Raw genomic sequence first — 21,747 nt, 5'->3', positions numbered from 1 at the left:
AAAATAAAACACCAATAGAAAAGGTTATACCACCAGATTACAATGAAGTGTTGAAAGCCATCGATTCACTTAAAAATGACAAAGCTTCAAGAATCAACTAACTGCAGAAATATGGAAGAATGCTAATACACAAACCATTCAGAATTTACATAAATACCTCATAGACATTTGGAACACTGAAAAAATGCCCGAAGAGTGGAATATGGCGATAATACACCCTTTACATAAAAAAAGATGATAGATCAGATCCCAACAATTATCGGGAGATATCATTGCTGGATATCACTTACAAAATTTTTTCAAAGTTATTATACATGAGAAGTCAAGAACAACTTGACTGTGAACTTGGAGAATACTAAGGAGGCTTTCATCCAGGGAGAAGTTGTCCAGATCAAATTATTAGTTTAAAGTGGATTGTGAAGCATCATAGGATTAGAAACAAAAAGTTAGTTATCACTTTTGTGTATTTTAAAAAGACGTATGATAGTATCCATCGTGAGTCATTATTGAATATCCTAAAAGAATTTGGTTTACATCCAAAACTTATTCACCTTATTGGAATTACCCTTAAGAACAGATTTAGAAATGAACTCTCAAAGCCATTTGACATTAATACTGGACTTCGGCAGGGAGATGGACTCTCACCATTATTGTTTAATTGTGTGTTATAGAAAATCATGCAGGAATGGAATAAGATGTGTCAACCTAACATCAAGATTGGCAGAAAAATAAGACTCAACTGTTTAGCATTCGCTGATGATCTTGCACTACTTGCTAATGATATGGAAGAAGTTAAATTGCAAATAGAAGAACTTGATAACATAGCAAGAAAAGTTGGATTGCAAATTTCATATGAAAAAACAGACATAATGCCAACCTTCCCTGTTACAGCACCAACCATTACCTTAGCCAATACCAAACAAATTAAAATTGTGAATAAGTTTAAATATCTTGGTGAAATTATAACTTGGAACACCAATGAAAAATCATCAACAGAAAGCAGAACATTTAAGTTTAAAAAAGCACAATAAATTACATGGCCAACGTACAAGAAAAAAATATCTTTCAATAAATGCTTAATTTCAACATTACTGTTCTGTCATTAAACCTGAAGCGACTTATGCTTGTGAAACACTATTTAATTTGAACACCAAAGCAACAACTGATACACTGCAAAAGGTTGACAGAAGGATACTCAGAACAATCATTAATAAAAAACATCAGGTGGATGGACAATGGAGATTATTGCCTAATGCAGTGGTTTATAGGGAAAGTGAATCTATAACAGATACGATGAGAAAAAGAAGAATTGCCTTTTACTGTCATCTTTCTAGATTAAATGATAATAGGATAATAAAACAACTATTTAATTACTTTTGGAAAAGTAAAACAAAAAATAATTGGTTTAAAGAAGTTCAGAATGATTTAGAAGAGCTGAATATTACAATGAAGCAAATTGAAAATAGAGAAGAAAAAAGGATTCTCAAGAACAAACAAATAAGATTGTCATTAAAAACTGTACAACACAAACAATATGTCATATCTGATGAAGAAAGGGCAGCCAGGTCAGCCAGAATGAAGAGGTTTTGGGAAAGGAAGAAGATGATGCAAGCTAAATCTTCAGTCAATTCTTTGTTAACGTAAATGTATTTGGGTTTGATTTAAGTGCTCCAATCTGGGCGTAAACTATGTAAATAAATAAATAATAATAAGAACAACAACAACAACAACAACAACAACAACAACAACAACAACAATAATAATAATAATAATAATAATAATAATAATAATAATAATATAGTTTGACTCCATTCTAAACAATATCAAAGAACTTAAAGACAAATGAGGACTGTTCCAAATCACTCATTTTGCAACGCCTATGTCTTAATTGAGCATTCAACCAAGTTTCATTTCAATTAAAACTGCAGCAAAAAAATTAGTTTTTTAATGGCAGAATGACTTATGTGTACATTATCTGTTCCAACCCGAACAGTAGATAAATTCAACCATTTTACAGAACCAATAACATATATTTCCTTACCATTTTGGCTTCATAAACGTATAGAGGAGATAGAGTGGCAGGCACATCTTCCAACAGCATGATCAGCTTCTCGTCACTGTCAAGTAGGCTATCAATGAGATACTTGAGGTAGCCACATGTAGAGAGGTGTGAGATCCAGTTTGAATGAGGGTCGTACTCGATTAACATCCCCAGACACGACAGAGCCAACATCTGCAACATCCATCAAATATAATACAGAGATAAGGGTACAGGATGACCAACTACAAGTACTATTTGCACTCAAAAGGTATTTAAACGGGGCTGTGCTTGGGTCACAATCACAGTAAATTCTGACATAGAATATGTATTGCATGATAGGTATTGTTGAAATAAAGTTTGATTCCATTCTAAACAAATTTAAATATCTTAAAGACGAAATCGATGTAAAGTACGTATCAGAAATCACGGTAAAAGTTAACTCTATACTTTTGGAAGCTTTGATGAGTAAATAATTGAGAATGAACTGCATGAGATGTGCTTTCAAGCATGATGGCAGTAGATGTGGTTGGCTAGGGTTCCAGCAGCAGGAATCTCTCCTCACAACGCTCGGCTCAACTCCCGGCAAGTCTTTCGAGGCTTGGCATTGGTGATTTTGGAATTTTTGTAATTCCGAAAAGGTGCTCTATGCCCTCAAATGCAATTCTGATCATTCTGAATCCAATAATTGTCCATATTTTACAAAAGAACGATTGTTTTGCACCACAATTTTCCTAAATGTAACACACACACGCTGGCCCAAGTATTGGACTGTTATAGCCATGTTCATAGGCATTCACTCGCCAGCTCTGCTCCTTGTAGTTGCTGAATGTAGTGGACTAAATCGTTCTTGTATGCCCTGGGCAACTACATCAGATGCACCATTATCTTAGTTCCCAACATCCCTAATCATGGTATCCATTCACAGCCTCGGTGCTGACGGTTCTGCCACCGTTCCAGGTGGTATTTTAATCGGTCCAAGTCTTACATCTGATAAACCTCAAAAGAGCTTGCAAAATGAATGGATGTCATACTCTGCTATCAAATAGGACAATAATGTCCACACTAACAGATGGAGAACATTTCTGAGAGATGGTCCTTATGTTTTGTCTGTACAGAACAAAATTGAAATGGTCTCCGCATAATGTTTTGAAAATGAAGTGTTTCAAACAGAACTTCCATAAAATTTAATTGTGAACATTTTATGTTGTAACAGCCTACTCTCATGTAACTGCAAATGATCCAGGAAATTGTATTTAGCTCATACGCCTAAATCTGACATGCCTGCAGGTGTCTTATACGTACTCCCATGTATTATAGCCGAGGGCGAACGGTGAATTTCGGAAGGAAGTCATTTGATGTAAATACTGCTAAGACTAACCTAAATTACACATTCATGTATAAAAACAACATACATTTTGGGTTTCACTGACTTTCAGAACGGGTGTGTTCCAGGAGCATTAACTTGTTACTGCAAAAATGGCACAAGTATCACCAAACACTCTTACCAGTAAATGTAGTTCTTGAAGTTGTTATTGTACGTTTATTACTGTAATCACAGTTCAGTAACTAAATGAAACAAGAGAGAAACACACAATAATAATAATAATAATAATAATAATAATAATAATAATAATAATAATAATAATAATAATAATAATAATAATAATAATAATAATAATAATAATAACAATAATAATATATTATTATTGTTATTATTATTACTAAAAAAATCAAAGTACAATCAACGAGAAACCAGAAGAGGATAATCTTAACCTTTGTAGTTTTCACAAAGGCATGTGATTCTGTAGACCACAGAATGCTCATGAATGTTCTCCAAGAGTTAGGAGCCGATGAAAAACCCTTGGCTATAACCAGCAAACCCTTACAGACACGTATTCCCAAGTTAAATTTATGGGTGCACTCTCTAAACCATTTAAGATTAAAACAGGCCTAAGGCAAGGAGATAGCCTTTCTCCACTGCTCTTTAATTGCATCCTAGAAAGGATCATCAGGTAATGGAGATCTGAAATGACTGAATATGAAACTCAGAATGGGGTAAAGATAGGTTGTGGCAAGAATGCCCTCATGTTGGACTGTTCAGCCTTTGCAAATGGCATCGTTCTGATAAGAGACAATCCTCACAGAGGCAAGAAGCAAGTCCAAGAACTACAAAATGTTGTGGCCAAAACAGGATGAAGAATTTCCTTTTGAAAAACAGCATTCGTATGACACAGACAGAATTGTAACTCAGTTTGGGGATATTCATTGGGTTCATAAATTTAAATACCTTGGAGAAATTCTCACTCCCAATGGAAATGAAAAGGAGCCATCAAAAGAGAGTGTAAGGAGGATGGAGACAGCCTTCACGTACAAGTCCAAGTTATAATATGTGGTGAGACGGAGAACTGAACTATGGGAAATACAATTTTTAAGTTTTTTTTATTTAACATGCCTGAAGGATTTCATTTTTGGTTGGAGCTCTGGACTCTACTGGAATTATTTTATGTAACGGCAAGAAATATTAATTTAAATATGTGTGTAATAATTTCTTGAATTTCTTTAATTTTCCTGCTTGTTTTGTCTTGTTTTATCTTATCGATGTTAAAAGTTTCTTGCGTTACAGTTCATGTCTTCAAAATTTATGTACTCAATCTGTAGAAGTTTTTTTTTTTTTTTGCTAGGGGCTTTACGTCGCACCGACACAGATAGGTCTTATGGCGACGATGGGATAGGAAAGGCTTAGGAGTTGGAAGGAAGCGGCCGTGGCCTTAATTAAGGTACAGCCCCAGCATTTGCCTGGTGTGAAAATGGGAAACCACGGAAAACCATTTTCAGGGCTGCCGATAGTGGGATTCGAACCTACTATCTCCCGGATGCAAGCTCACAGCCGCGCGCCTCTACGCACACGGCCAACTCGCCCGGTATCTGTAGAAGTATGGGATTCTCTAGACTGAGTACGGTTCAAAATTTGGGTAGCAGAATGGGGTAAAGATAGGTTGTGGAAAGAATGCCCTCATGTTGGACTGTGAGTCTGTCTTGGGTGCCTTCGGTAGGCACACGTGTGTGTACTGAGGCTTAGGGCTTAAGGTGCTGAAAGGTCATTCCTCTCCTGAGAGTACGATATTGGCCCTAAGAGTCTCATTATCGTGTGATAAGTTCAAGTGTACTTGAGGTCATGTTCTGATGTTCTGTCCTTTTTCTTTTGTGAGTACTTCTTGATGTGTCATCGCACGGGTGTTTTTGTGTGTATATGTGTACTGTGTTCTTGTGATGTGAGATGGAGTCAGTATTGAGGTCGTTCGTGCCTTTTCCCATTGGTTGGTTACGGCTGGTTATCTATGCAAATATTTTATATGTATATGACATGGTAAATGAATAGTGACTTACTAACCTCAATTTATTGAAGGTGGTTCCAAGCTAACATAATTAAGTATTTATTTTCCTGTTTTGAGTTCCCTTGCAACATTCTCAATTTTTCCTTTTATTTGTTTCGTTTTTTCTTAATATTGAGTGATTAAGAATGCACACAGTAACTTAATTTAGTAGTTATAAGGGATTTAGTTATAAATAAAATTTTTGTTTTTGGGGTAAACATCCAACCGGATACATTGGCAATTTTATAGGTTATTTAAGAATATTAGTTGTAATAAGCATGGTCGCTGTGACCATGTTATGTATACTTTAATGTTATGTGTTTTGGGGTAAGAGTAGAATTTTATTAATGGGCATAGTTAGGGATTTTGTAATGTTTTTGGTACTAGGGTAAGCTCTGGCAGATTTCCTTTTTGTTTTTTAAATTGTCCTAAATTCTGAAATAGCACTTGCCGAGTGGGCTGGGGTATCCCAGAACTGTGAGGGGGAACCTCCCTAAGGAGGCTTGTTATTGTTACAAAAAAAACCACCCTTGAAACTCAACTTTAAGTCGTCGATAGTTCAGGCAAGTGGCCTTATTTTTTCAGTTCCAAGTTTCTGCTGCACCTGTTTATGTTCCAGTGACTGCAATACCACTGACTCTGTTCAACCTGGGGTAACTGTTTGGAGCCTGCAACGCACCTACTGCCCACTACTATCTGATGGTGGAATGGGAAGGTGGTTCTGATGGTGGCAGTAGGTATTGCTGCGCTAATAACCTTTGCCTGTTTTGGGAGAATTCATTAAGCTGGTGGGCTGTGCTGAGGCTGTAAGAGAGCTATGGTGGGACTGTAATATGGATGGAGACGTAGTTATCGGCCGCGGTCTGCGCCTTCGTTTGACAGCGAAACCAACGTTCTACTTTGCCTGTATAGACGTTCCTGAAGAGAACGAGATAAAAATTTGTGGTGTGGTGCAATTGTGGCAGTGAGAGAATCTTCAAATCTCCATTTAAGCCTCTCTTTTAATTTCATTTAAATTTGTTATTTTTCTTTTTTTTGTCAAGCAGAGATCAACGTTTGGAGGAGGAGAATGTAATATGTAGTAAGACGGAGAACTGAACTATAGGAAATATAATTTTAAAGTTTTTTTATTTAACGTGTCTGAAGGATTTCATTTTTGGTTGGAGCTCTGGACTCTACTGGAATTATTTTATGTAACGGCAAGAAATATTAATTTAAATATGTGTGTAATAATTTTTCTTTTAGGCAATAGGAAAGATATATTGAACAGTATGAACATTGCAAGATGTAAACAGTGATTTTTTGTATGTAAATTTTATGTAATTGATCATTTAAATTAATGTCAGCAAGTATGAGGAAAAGACACTTGGGACGTTTTAACTTCTTGAAGAATTATTTGAAAATTAATTTTCGTAATTCTGTATGTCAAAATTGTAATCTGATGAAAATGTAAAGGTGCTTTAGTTGTGAAATATCCTATACTGCATGTGCGGTTATTGCTGTTGAAATAGGTGTCGCAACAGGAAATCTCGAGAAGTTGCTATGCAATTTCTTTCGCTAGAATAATGAGATTTCCTATTGGCGAAAAGACAGGAAACCTAGTGGAAATTGTTTCTTATTAGTTAATTGTGATCGGGCTATTTCCGGTCTTCTGCCGGCTTCAAAAAAAATTATGCGTGTGCTCGATGTCATTTACATCCGATCGCCCTAGCGAGCGCGTGCGTTCGGGGCCTCGCCCCGGGAACTCCAGTTTTTATTGGTAAGTGTTTGATTTAATTTAATTACTTTGGCATTTCGGTATTTCCTTGCTTAATGTCATTTTCAAAGTTTTAAATTTAACGTGTCCGAGTTTGCCCTAGGTTCCCGTTGCCGTAATTTCAGTTCTATCCCTTACTTGCATTTTAAACTATACTTTGTAATGTAGCATCACCCTTCTATTGTTAAATCAAATTTTCTCCAAGTTACTTATGTATGTCTTGATTCGGTGTCATGGAACTGTATTTTGTTAACAAAACACCCTTCATTTGTGCATAAGTATCAGTTGCTATGTCATGATCTTGTTTCTTGTAATATTGGTTTTGATTATGTTAATATGATGAGTTTCGAGGTGATGATTGTAAGTCTTTTCTTCCCCATAACACCATACCTTCCCATGGACCTCATAGGGTTCCAGCACCTTCCGCTCTCTCTTAGTTGTCATTTTTAGGCCTGTAAGTGTTCCCTTGTATTTGATTTAATTTTGAGTACCGGTATTGATAGTTATCTGTCATATTTCCATGCTCTGATGTGAATTCACCACTTCTGCGTCATTTTACTATTTCTTCATTCACATTTTATGTCAATATTATTATATTTATTATTATTATTATTACTATGTGTAGGCGTAATTGTCCCAAATAACGGTCACAAAGTCCATCTTAATTCAAGCCAAATTGAAACAGTACTGCACAGTGATCAGAACGGAGTGTCTTTATGGAACAGAAACACTGACAAGGCTGGCAGACTCAGAACTTTTGGGTCCAAAGAAGTTGCAAAATGACCAACATACTTTTCGGTTGAGAACAAACCAGGGACTCTATAAAACTACTGAAAAAATTAAGATGAGGATGAGGAAAAGACGACTAACCTTTTATTGACACATTAAAAGAATGAATCAAGAGAGGTTGGCCAACAAAATACACCTCCTACAAGAAAAGGGGGGAAAAAACAGCCTGGGTGGCTTATATAGGTGCACAAAGACCTAGCAGAGGTGAGTGTCAAGGATACAGGACAGAACAACATTTAGGGAAAAGATTGTGGGAGTGAGGGATACACCCAAAAGGCCATTGGCCAAACATCTCTGCGTAAGAAAAAGAAAGGAGGAGTCAAAGACTTAAGGAGAGTGCAAAGAGAAGGGCATTAGTCTGCGTGGCAGAAGGGCAGGGAGAGTGTGTAAACATGGCCCACAGATGGCCGTATCAATGAATGAATTATAACAATAATCATCATCATCATCCTAATCCTGAAAATAAGGCATGCACAGTTCTGAATGTTATTACAGTAAAAATTACTGAATACTGAATAAATACCACATGAAAGTGTCAGCCCAGTAATAATAATAATAATAATAATAATAATAATAATAATAATAATAATTGTACCGGGCTGTACACCTCCACTCCGCTAATTTAAAATGTGCGCCTGTGGAAACTCCTCTGCTGGAGGAAGTCTGAACTTTATTTACCCTATTAATTTTCTAGTTTCTCAGAAGATGTCACCACCTGGAAATTTTTGAGTTTGTGAACTGTGTCATTTTCGACGTACTTTTGTTTTGCTTGAAGTAAGAAGTGTGAACTTTCTCTTCTAGAGGACACCACTGAAAAACTACAATAGTGCACCCTAGTGGGAAGAAAAATAACTGTTCTTTGGAGAAAATTTTATTTCAAAAGTTTGTTCTTTGTTAAATTTCTTTCTGTTATTGTTTAAGTTGGCTGTATACCCCTCTCTTTCCCCTTGTTTTGCATTTGACCAATCCCGAATTTCTGTTATTAATTTCTGACCAATCATTGGGATCTTCCCCCAACTTGAATATGTTTCTATACCCTAGCCAATAAAAAGTTTGTGGGAGGGTGTTTTCTTTCCCCTAACACCTAGAACCTTCCGCGAGAGGATATAAACTGCTGATTTTTGGGTCTCCGGGCCACTTCTGTTCCATCTTTCAGTGTATTAAGTACATAGCAGGAGGCGGGAAGCGCCTCTTTCTCCGGCAGCGGTCAACTATAAGGTAATGGCCGATTAATATATTCTTTCTTTGCTAGCTCAGCAGTTTAACTCTCGGGGCGGGTGCGAAGCGTTCCACCATGTAACCTTTTCCTAAAATGTAAATGTAACTACTCTTTTCATCTATTCTCTTGGAAAGCTACATTCTGGGATAGAGAGTGCTAACCCTCTCGAGCTCCCACTCATATTGTTTTGAGGTGAACTTATTTTTCTCAACCTATTCTTCGTTAATGTAAAACAAATTGTTCTCTTCTTAAGTCACCTCTTTAGTATGGGATTAGCCCTTGTATTAACGGCCTAGCGCCAAGTAGGTCTTAATCTAGTGTATTAGGAGTGCAAGTTCGCCTCCTCTCAAATTGTTATTTTAGAGGTCATTTAATTAACATTCTTTTCGTTTAATAGACCTCAGTAGATTGGGTATTTTACCCCTGTGTTTATGTCCGTTGAGGACAGCTTGAAGGTGGAGTTTGGTGTGGCCTGGGAGAGGCTTAAATTTGAGAGCGAGTGGCTCTTTTGAAAATTGTATGTTGTATGCCTCGAGGAGGCTTTTCAGTGTAATTTGGAGCAAGGGCTCCTAGGTATGAATGGGGTTTTCTGCCCCTCTGTTAAAACTTGTGTTTGGGGTAAAACTGAGCTGATTGCCCAAGCATTATGAACTCGGGGCGCGAAGCCCAAATTCTGTAAATATTGTAACTACCTTATTTTGACTTGCTATTCTGTACCTGCCATGTTTATTACTTATTTATTTTGAAAAGAAAATATAACCGTATTAAATTTTAAATTTACTTTACTGGCACTATAATTTCGTAGCTTGAGATCCATTCACACCCGCACCTTCTTTCACCTCTACCTACCTCTAAAACACGGTAACAATAATAATAATAATAATAATAATAATAATAATAATAATAATAATAATAATAATAATAATAATAATACCACACACAGTCAAAAGTCAGCAATGCCAAGTCCAATATTTGGGAAACCAGGCCCTGCCTGTCACAAGTCAGGACTAACGGTGAGTAATAGAGGAGTAATACCTCTTTAAAAATCCTTGGTCTGGTTGGCCTGACTTCTTACTAGAGTTACGTTGAAGAGGGTCAACAGTTTCTGAAAGAGGACGAGGACAACCATGTCCCAACGGTCGACAATGCGGAGAAATCATCTTCAGATAGCAGCGTCTGTGAAAGGCATCTATTAACCAGCTCTGGAGCTTACAACCTCGGTTCCATTATCGGGAAGGGGCCATCCAACCCATTCTTTCATTAACAACCAAGCATCACGGAAAGTTATCAGAAAAAAAAACACTATCCTAGGTGGAAGCTGTTTACAAAAGTCCACCACTCCTAAGAGTGCAAGCAGACCTTTAGATTCTGCAGAGCCTGCACCTAGATGCTCAGGAAAGACATTTATGACTGGACATAAAAAACTCGAGACTAAACAGAAATACTACATTGGAACACTGAATATTAACTCACAGAACTGACGAAAATGATGGATGACCACAACATACTAGCCTTAGTCTTGCAAAAAACACAATATCAGGATGAAGATATAATCGATATTGAGAGATATAGGGAAAAAGAATGAAGGCAAGGCAGGCAAGCACCTACTGATATTTGGAACGGCGCTTACAGTAAGTGAGAAGGTTATCGGCTCGGTAGTGAACTTTTCTAGTTCTCCAAAGGGACTCTCTCTCCTGATTCTTTGCTGTGGAAACAAAGGATACACATTGATCAATGCCGATGCACCAAGCAATGAAGACAATAGGAGTAAACTAGAGAAAGTTGACAGATTTTGGGATCATCTTGGAAGAACAGATGGAGAAAATACCTAACAAGAACATCAAGATATTGCTGGTGATTTTAAGGCTCAACTGGGGACGGAAGCACAATATACATCAGCAGTAGAAACATATCCTGGTCACAGGATAACCAACAAAAATTGAATAAGACTTGTCGAATTATGTCAGATCTTCAAGTAATGTCGACATCTACAAACACAAACCAAGCAAAAACAGAAGACTTGGCGATCACCAAGTAACTTGAACAGAGAGATACAGATTAACCACACTGCACCCTCCAGCAGGGCAATGAAGGACATTATGAATGACAATGTACTGAGAGGTGCCATGTTTGACTCTGATCACTACTTCTCCAAAGTTAAGAAGTTAAGAAGACTCCAAAAACTGAAAATAAAATTCACAGATACGATGTGATGAAATTTAAGGTCAGTCAAGGAGTTGAGGAGCAGTACCACTAGAACTTGCCTTTTGAATCTAAGAACTGGAATGATATCTCATCTAAAGTTCAATAGGCAGCTCATGCCACAATCCTAGCAGCTCCGAAACAAAAAAATTGATGATGGAACAAAACCTGTGATAATGCACTGGCTCGAAGAACAGATGCCTGGAAGAAATGGAATTTGAGGAAGGAACAGGAAGAGAGGAGGAGTTCTCACTTAGAAACCTTGAGCCTTTGAGTAGGAAATGACACACCAAAATGCTGCTGCCTTGCAGGTGTGGCAGAGGACCGCCAAAGGCTAAGAGAGATCATTCCAACAGAAATTAGTCCAGTGTTAGGCTTAACAAGCCAGCGGAACACAGTTGACGAGTGCACTGCCTCAGATGTAGAAGTGGAAAAAGTAACAGACATGATTCTTCACACAGCTTATGAACCTATGATGACTGGAAATGCAGGAAAAGACTTACATTACACAGGAAGAAACAGCTCAGAATTGGAACTCTCAACACCATCATTTCGCATTATCCAGCTGTAGCTAGGTACGGCCAAATATGGCTCCTCTCCACTTTCTTCGGTCTTTCCACCACTCCTCCTCGAACACTGTGTCCCAGTCCAGGTTTCCTTCTCTAATACTGCGTTGGTTTGTGTCCTCCCATCTCATTCGTAGTCGTCTGCGGCCTCTCGTTCCTTGCATTTGCATTTCCATCACATTTTTTGCATTCTCCTTCGTTTTATGTGCCCAAACCATCTTAATTGGCTCTTCTCTATTCTATCATTCATTTTTTCCACTCCAATTTCTTCCTGGATTTTCTCATTCCTTATTTTGTTTCTTCTACTCTTCTGTATTATACTCCTCAAGAACTTCACTTCGGCTGCCTGTATTCGACTCTCATCCTTTTTTATCATTGTCCAGGTATCTGCTCCATAAGTTGTTGTACGTAACACATCCTGTACATAGTTTCCTTTGCTTCCATTGGCACATCTTTGTCCCATAACATGTTTCTTACACTATGATAGAAACAGCTTCCAGCTTGAATCTTCTCACTAATTTCAGCATCCTGTCGAGCATTCTCCATTAATTCACTCCCCAGGTATTTGAACACCTCCACTACTTCCAGGGGCTTGTCTGCAAGTCTAACCTGACCTTTCCCTTCTTTCTCCCCTCTAGTCATTACAAGAGTTTTACTTTTTTCTACACTTATTTTCAATCCACATTCTTCCATCTTCCCATTCACCACATCCAACTGTTCATGAACATTCATGTCCTCTTCTCCCCAAATCACAATATCATCTGCAAATAACAACATGTTCATTTCTCTTCTTCCATATATCTTTCCAAAGCTTTAGATAGAGTGGAACATGGAATATTATTAAAGAAATCGGAGGGAATAGGATTGGACGTAAGGGTTACACGTTGGATAAAAACATTTCTAAATTCAAGGGTTCAGAAAGTCTAAGTAGGAAATAATGTATAGCAGGAAGAGAAAGTTTGGAAGGGAATTGCACAGGGTAGTATAATCGGTCCATTACTTTTCTTAATATACGCAAATGATTTAGGGAACAATATAACATCAAAAATAAGATTGTATGCAGATGACATAATTGTTTATAGGGTAATAAATAAAATTGAGGATTGTTCAGAATTACAAAGGGACCTTGAGAGTATCCAACAATGGGTTGAAGAGAATAATATGAAGGTTAATGGAGGCAAATCAACTGTTACAACATTTACACACAGGAGTTTTAAAACTGAATTTGAATATACTTTGGATGAGGTAGTTATCCCAAAAGATGGCAAGTGCAAATACTTAGGTGTGAGATTTGAAAGTAATTTGCACTGGAAGGGTCATGTGGATAACATTGTTGGGAAAGCATACAGATCATTACATGTCATAATGAGGCTACTTAAAGGATGCAACAAAGAATTAAAAGAGAAAAGTTACTTAAGTATGGTTCGTCCATTACTGGAATATGCAAACAGTGTTTGGGATCCTCACCAAGAATACCTAATTAAAAAAAATAGATAGTGCGCAGAGGAAAGCAGCAAGATTTGTAACAGGGGATTTCAGGAGAAAGAGTGTGTGTCAGAAATGTTAAAGGAACTTGGGTGGGAAACTTTAAGTAAGAGAAAGGAGAAAACTAGACTTATAGGATTATATAGAGCCTATACAGGAGAAGAAGCATGGGGAGATATCTGTGAGAGGCTTCAGTTGGAAAATAATTATATCGGCAGGACTGACCACAAATATAAAATTAGAAGGAATTTTAGCAGAAGCGATTGGGGTAAATTTTCCTTCATTGGGAAGGGTGTGAAGGAGTGGAACATTTTACCAAGGGTAGTGTTTGATCCTTTTCCAAAATCTGTACAGATATTCAAGAAGAGAATAAACAGCAACAGAGAAAATAAATGAAATGTTAGAGGATATTGTAAATAAAAAAATGTGTGTGATTAAATTAATTCCATCCCCTGGTCTATGGAGTTTGGACAGCCCAAGTAGGGGACTGCCTGTAGGGGTGAAGTACAGTGAGGACTTCGAGGGCCTTGGGACCGCTACGGTAGCTGTGAAGGCCCTTCAGGAACTCTGAAAAGTGGTGGCAAAAGGGGCTCGGGTTAAGACGCAGCAGGTCGTTATGCTACTTAGGTTCCAAAATGGGTAAAATATAAATATGTGAATAAATACAATGTTAATTTTAATCTTATACCAGTTGTATAGTATTATTAGAAGTAATTTCACATACTGTATATGAGTTGACTATGTGTGTAAGTACAGGAGATATTTAAGTAGAATTTTGTAAACAATATAAATTTATTGAGTATGATGTGTGTGTTTAATAGAAAAAATATATTAGCGTAAATTGTATAATATTGTATTCTAGGAAAATTTTCTTCTCTTGTTAATTTAAAATTTAGTGCTTGACAATAATGTATTTTAGTGTACCATTTGCCACCGAGGTAAACACCTCATTTGCAAATAGAGATTTTGATTTGATTTGATGTTACTTTTGCAGTTTTCATGATGTCATCCATTACTATTGTAAACAGGATTGGTGATAGAACACTTCCCTGTCTCAGCCCACTAGTAATTTTGAACAACTTGTCCTGCCAACTTGTGTTTGGATGCAACTACAACATTCCTTATTTTTATTCCTGTCCAATTCCTTTTTACACCAGACGGTCACAAACTTTAGTCCGGGGGGTACTGTCATATGCCTTTTCAATGTCAATGAATGTCATCACCATATCATTCCCATACTCTCATTGCTTTTCCATTAGTTGTTTCATAATGAAAATGAGCTCTATTGTTGACTTTCCACTTCTGAAACCAAACTGATTTTCCTGTATCTGATCTTCAACTCTCAACCTTATCCTACTTTCCAGTATCCTTTCCATTATCTTAGCAGCATGGGATATCAGAGTAATTCCCCTTTAGTTTTTTCATACTTTCTTATCACCTTTGTTCAAAACTGGGATGATTATTCCCTTTTGCCAATCCTCAGGGACCTCCTTATTCTCCCAGACAATTCTGAGAACTCTGTATATCCACTGCAAGCTTACAGCTCCAGCTGCCTTTATCATCTCCACTGAAATTTCATCTATTCCAGCAGTTTTTCCATCCTTCATCTTTCTTACAGTCATTTCAGTTTCATTCACTGTAATTTATTTATCCATTTCTTCATCAACTAATTGCCTTTCCTGGTGGTCCATTGATGCCTGTCATTAGTTCTCATGTTCAGCAACTTCTGAAAATACTCTCTCCATCTATTTCTTATTTCTTCTGGCTTTGTTAATATTATGCCACCTTTATCCTTCACAAATCTGGTGTTTACTTGATCTCTCTTTTTGTTTCATAAGACACCATACAATCATTTCTTGCTGCCCTGCATATCATCTCTCAATTTCTGTGTGAATAAGGCCCAGCTTTTCCTCTTTTTTTCCTCCACTACTTTCTTGGCCAAATTCTTTGCCTCCACTTATTTTCTTCTACTTTCTCCAGTCTCAGATGTTTTCCTGCTTTCAATGCCATTTTCATTTCCTTCACTTTAATCTTTACCCTATTATTCCACCTGTGCCTCTCTTTGTTTTTCACATTTCCCGGTGTTCTACCACATACCTTTTCTGCACATCCAATCAGTGCTTCCTTAAATCTTTTCCATTCATCTTCAACATTCCCCATTTCCTTCCTGGGTACCAAGGGCATTATTTCCCTTTGAAATTCTTCTTGTATGCTTTTCTCCTTCACCTTCCATACTTCAATTCTTTCTCTCATCTTAATGGGGGACTTCAATCTTTCCCACTTTCTCATTCTCACTGGTAAATGCAAAGAAATTGTAGACCTAATGAATTTTAGGGTTGAGACGAAATGGAAAGGTTCAGGAAAGAAAACCTTATGAAATGGTTATATTTTGTGTCATAGCGGAAACCCTAATGAAGCCATAAATGGAGTTGCTTTCGTTCTCCACAAAGATGTTGATGTACAGGTGACATCAGTTATATGAATGACAGAATCCTTAAAATGAAATTGCGTGTTGGCCAGGTATTACATACCTGGCACAAAAAAAAGATCAGTTTCTTGTAGATCTAGAGGACCAAATTAAGGAAAACAACATCACCATTATACAGGAGACCTGAATACCCAAGTTGGAACAGATAGGCAAGGCTGTGAAGACATCACAGACCTCTATGGCTATTGTGCCACACCTAGTGGTCTTAATATTTTATTCCTCAAATGGTCTTGTTATTCTATTCCCTGATATCGATATCATATGTCTGTTATTTGAATATGGTAACTGTACTCTGACTTGACATCTACTTCCTCTCGGTTATGACAGATGGCGCTTCATGCCATTATGAATTTCCAAAGCATTTTTTTCTATCCTAACTTTGTTTTGTATGATTTCTATGAGGAAAGAATGGAAGCCTTGGTTAAAAAGATGGAGAGGCAGAGCTATGAAATGTGTTTCGTATGGTTTAAATGATACTTTTAAAAGATTTATACCATTCCATACGTCGCTCTCTGCTTTGAGTCAATGTACAGGATCTGTTAATATGTGTAGATTCTTATTCCAGGAATTTAATTTTTTTACTACTTCTCTTGGCTTGCCACAGGTATGCTAGGCTAGTGTTTCTTGTGATCCCGGTTATGTTCTTTGTTCTTCATTTTTAATGTGGTGGATTAATTTTCACTTTTCTCTTTACTTTATAATTTCATGATCATCATCATCATCATCATCATCATCATCATAATAATAATCGGTTTGCCCTTCCAGAGAGCCTATTCAAAAAGATTTTGTTGTCCATGACATATTCCCAATTCCATCCTCTTCTCTCCACATCTTCCCTCAGTTGGGCCATCCATCTTCTTCTTGGTCTTCCAGCTGGTCTTCTACCTGTTATTCTCTTTTCCAAATAAGCACATGGTAACTGTGCTATTCGTTCGTTCAACATGCCCAAACCATTTAATACTATATGACCGGAGTCTTTCCTCCATCGATTCATTTAGACCTGGATTTTCACGTGTTCAAGTCTTGTCTTTTGGAGGGCAGTTCTAAGAAATTTCATTTCACATGCTGAATCCTACTACAATACTTTCATGTTAGTGTGTAGGTTTCCAGAAAATATGTAAGGATGGGAATGAAATATGACTTGTACAGGGTCATTTTTGTTCTTTGTGGGACCTTCTTATCCCATAGTAGGTGTCTAACGATACTGTAAAAGTTAGAGCATTTGGTTACTCTGTTATTTCTATCTCAGCTTATTCCTCTTCTTATTCTTTTATGACCGCATAGGATCACTGTAGTCAGTCCATTGTTCAGGTCTCTTTGAGGGGATTGTTCGGGTTTTGCGGTCCTCCCAGAACTTCTTCAGACGCTCCGATCTTCGTGCCCTTTCCTCGGTTGAAAATATGTGTTGGTTTGTTTTGTGTAAGGGTAAAGCGGGGGTTTATAGTCTTGAGTTTTGTATTCAATTTTATCTTATTTGTGGTGTCTTCTGTTGTGAGGCCTATTTCCTTCAGATCCTCTCTTACTTCTCTGATCCATTTACATCCTGTTGTGGCATTTTTTGAGACGAGATTGTGTTATACTAGTTGTTTCAGAAGTCTCGAATCCTGCATCCTCATGATATGTCCAAAGAATCCCAGTCTCCTCGTATGCATAGTATCTGTAATGAGTTCTAGCTCTCTGTACATGATTTTGTTAGGTATTATTTGTCACTGTCCATCTTTCTGGTAATTTTTGTTGATGCAGGTTCTTCCAGTCCTTTCAATTTTCTGAAGTCTGTCAGTCTATTTACGCTTCCTAAGTGTCTGAATTGGTGTACTACTTCAACTTGGTGGGTCTGTATTTTTATGTTGCATTCTGTATTATGTCTGCTGATTTTCAGTGCTACTGTTTTTGATGGGTTCAATTTCATTCTTACACCATGCATTCAGATTATTTTGCACTCCCTCCTCTGTTTCATCCCATATTGCCACATCATCTGCAAACACCAGAGCCTGAAGACCTTCATACCTTTTCCTTTTAGTTCCTTTAAAATGGTATCCATAATTGCTATGAATAGAAGAGGTGATAAGGCACTTCCCTGTTGTACTCCTTTGCTTGTATTGAACCATTCAGAGTGACCATTTCCAATACTGACACAGCTTTTGCAATTAGTATATAGCATTTTGATCTTCCTAATAAGGTACTTCAGTACACCAAGTTTTCTAAGACTTTATAATTTACTTGATACATATATTTGTTCCTACATAGCAACAAAAACGGTAACACTGATTTGTTTTGATAGAGGTGTGTGTGATGTTGTTTGATTATGAAGATTTTTCATTTGAGACCTGTTTCTTTCTCTCCTATTGTGACGTCTTACTTGAGCTCATCTTGAGATGTGTATTTAAAACGCTAGTTCCATACAATTCATGTTTGCTACCAGGGCGATATGAATATGTTCATAGCGTATTTGTGGTTTGATTATTGTAATGACTAGGTGAGCCTTGCCCTGTACTGCGGCCATCCTGATTATTTGATCTGAACACTCAGATCGAGCTTGTGAGCCTTCGACTCATTTCTCTCATGCTACTGCGGTTTTTATCGCGGTGTGTCTTGATTCTGCATTTTATGTTGCTTTGCGCATCTGGTCTCTACCTGTTCATATGTGGATGCGTTCTATGAATGTCGGGTCTGTGTTATTATTTTGGTACCTTATGGATGTTACCTTTTGTTTTACTATTATGGTTGTTTATTTTAGTACCTTGTCTCAGCTCCTGGCTGATTTAACTGTTTTATTTTTATATTTTGGGATCTTTTTCTATATCTTTCATATCATCTTTGACTATATTTATTTACTTCTGTAGCTATGACAATGTCCCGTTTTCTTCCTTCATATAACCTCTTTGTCTTCTGTGATTATTCCCCTCGACTGAAGTGCTTCTATGTAATTTTAAATTCTGAGAGAGGCTACAGTTTGGAGATTGTTGATGTCTTGGGGATTGAAGTTTGGCCTCGTTTTGTTCTGGAGTGGTTGCAAATACTTTTCGGGCTTAAATGCCAATGTATATATATTATTAATCATATATTCATTGGTTGAGGTTCCACTTTCATGAAAGAAATGTTTTGTGACAAATTCAGAGTACAATTGGTTGATATTGTCTGAATCTATTGATACTATCCTTCTCTATGTACCTATAAAAATGAGATAAGTGAAGTTGGTGGGATTATTTCTGAGGAAGTGAAAGACTCCTATGCATTTTAAAAAGAAAATAGCCTCCAAGAATATGTATGTGAGTAACACTTTTCCTTATGTATCGTTTTGTTTGTTACGTGCCCATCTCATATCTGCTTCAGCCAATTTTATGATAATAAACCCTAATCTATTTTAACTTATTTCTGTCTTGGATTCTTACCTTTTATGCTTTATTCATTTGTATAAGAGGCCTGGGTTCAGTTCCTGGCTGTCTTTTGCCAGTTTTGACCAGTCCACAATTAATGACCTCATTAGCAAAGGGTAGTGGATGGACTATGGTGACAGAAACAAGGCAGAAATCAGGAGGGAGAAAACCTGATAAGACTTCTGTGCACAGAATAACCTGAGCATACAAAACTTTTGCTTTCAAAGAAAGACAGCTACAATCACACACTACACTTGGGTTGGGAAGCACAGGACATTAAGAGACCATATAATAATTGAAAGATGTGCTAGCCCAGTTCATCACTGAAGTTAAAGTGAATTTTGCAAAAAATGAATTTCCTTATAAAGCCCGTATTGTCGTACGTATACTTAAAAGGTATGGTCAAATGTTCCACCTTTACAATACTAAATTTTTTAAATTGAATTATTAAAATAACATTTTAAAAAAACGGAACATGTTTCATCCATTTGTAGAAATCATCAGCCGAAAAGTTTTAAGATTAAGCACAAAGGACAAGGACAAAAACACATTAAAAATAATTTGGACTGCTCGAAAAGTTTTAAGATTAAGCACAAAGGACAAGGACAAAAACACATTAAAAATAATTTGGACTGCTAAATGCATCAGTTAAAATGTTGAAGAATATGCTGGAATGTTCTAAGCACAGCACTTGAATACTATTAAAAGTGAAAATTAAAATATTGCACACATGAGATGATTCAATAAAATTGGTAATAGAGTCCTTCTTAACGTGATGATGCTGTGTTGGACATAACAGTTTGCTGATGCGTCGGTAGAAACTTGGTGATATGGAGCACAATGTTTAGTACCAGTAGAATGAAGACGATTGATAAACATATGTTAAACATGATTGAGGGTTCCAGTAAAACAGTATTGAGTTCATCTTGTTGGCGTGATGATGTTAACAATTCTTAATAAAAAAAAGTAGACGGAATATCTGGTCGTGATTTCATAAGTGGAATTCTTGATGGTGACCACTGGCTTTTGGTCGTGCACATTGGGAACGTCCATGTGCACAATGTCAAGCACAAAAAAATGCCAAAGATACAATATCTGCTTGCTAGGAGAAGATGGGAAGAAACAAGAATACTAAAGAAAGATCTCAGCCAAATTACCAAAGAATGAGAAAAGAGGATCAGAAAAAGAGTGGCTGTCATTTAAGAACATCCTGGTTTCAGAAGCCGAATCACTATGTATAAAGATGAGTGCAACAAGCAGGGAGAAAGAAACACCAGGGTGGAATGAGAGAGTGCAAACTGTTGTGAAAGAAAGAAATGCAGCACAGAAGAGGCTAGACAATGCAAAACAAAAATCAGTCCACAATGAAGATGAAACTAACACAAAAATATTTGTGAAGTGACTGATTAAAGAAGGAAAGGTTAAGTGCTGGGACAGATCAAGATCAAGGCATCAGAAAAGAAATGAAGAACTACTTCAATACTTTATTAAATGGAGAAAGTCTTGGAAATGACATCACTGAAGACTGCAGTTGAAGTGCAAGTGAGAGCACAACACCAGCTAACATGGCCAGAAGTGGAGTCTAAGCTGAAGAATGTGAGAAATGGTACGCCCCCCAGGTTTGATGACCTCACTGCTGATAAGATGAAAGCAGCTGGAACACAAGGCATACAATGGTCGTGTAGCCTAGTCTCCGTCATCTGGAAAAATAACAGGTACCAGAGGACTGGATGGTATTATCATCCCTCTGTATAAAAAGGGAACAGGAAGAAATGTGGAAATTATAAGGGTATCACTCAAACTTCTGAAGAAGTTAAATGAAAGAGGAATCAGAAATATAGTAGAGCTGATTGAAGGAGGGGTAGCATGCCTGCCTCTTACCCGGAGGCCCCGGGTTCTATTCTCGGCCAGGTCAGGGATTTTTATCCGCATCTAAGGGCTGGTTCGAGGTTCACTCAGCCTATGTAATTACAACTGAGGAGCTATCCGACGGTGAGATAGCGGCCCCGGTCTAGAAAGCCAAGAATAACGACCGAGGGGATCCGTCATGCTGACCACATGACACCTTGTAATCTGTAGGCCTTCGGGCTGAGCAGTGGTCGCTTGGTAGGTCAGGGTCCTTTGGGCCTGTTGTGTCATGGGGTTTGATTTTTATCTTTATTATGGAAGGAGGAGCAACATGGCTTTGGGAAGAGCCAAAGCACTACAGGTCTTATATTTGCTGTCAAAATGCAAATAGAGAATCATTGGGAATATGGAAAGAACTTAGTGACTGTTTTTATGGACATCGAATAGGCCTGTGACAGTGTCACTAGGGAGATAATCTGGGAATGTCTAGAAGGTGTAGATGTGCCAATCTTAAGTAAAATGCCCGATCAAAAATGCATAATAGGAGAGCATGGATGATATTACCCACAGTTATCAACATTAGTGTATGTTTTGCCAGCATC

At 37.4% G+C, this 21,747-nt stretch overlaps 1 protein-coding gene across 1 annotated transcript in view; it reads right to left on the bottom strand.

The window, feature by feature from the left end:
- Nup205 (nuclear pore complex protein Nup205) overlaps positions 1-21,747 on the bottom strand; it is a 676,487-nt gene that overhangs the window by 130,661 nt on the left and 524,079 nt on the right. The window contains exon 26 of the mRNA XM_067147168.2: positions 2,042-2,233. Coding sequence (XP_067003269.1) covers positions 2,042-2,233 — 192 coding nt within the window. The remainder of the gene's footprint in view (positions 1-2,041; positions 2,234-21,747) is intronic.

Source organism: Anabrus simplex, chromosome 5 (genome assembly GCF_040414725.1).
Source record: "Anabrus simplex isolate iqAnaSimp1 chromosome 5, ASM4041472v1, whole genome shotgun sequence".
NCBI classification, from domain to species: domain Eukaryota; kingdom Metazoa; phylum Arthropoda; class Insecta; order Orthoptera; family Tettigoniidae; genus Anabrus; species Anabrus simplex.
The sequence above is the reverse complement of the archived record's forward strand: the minus strand, read 5'-3'. Positions and strand labels throughout refer to the sequence as shown.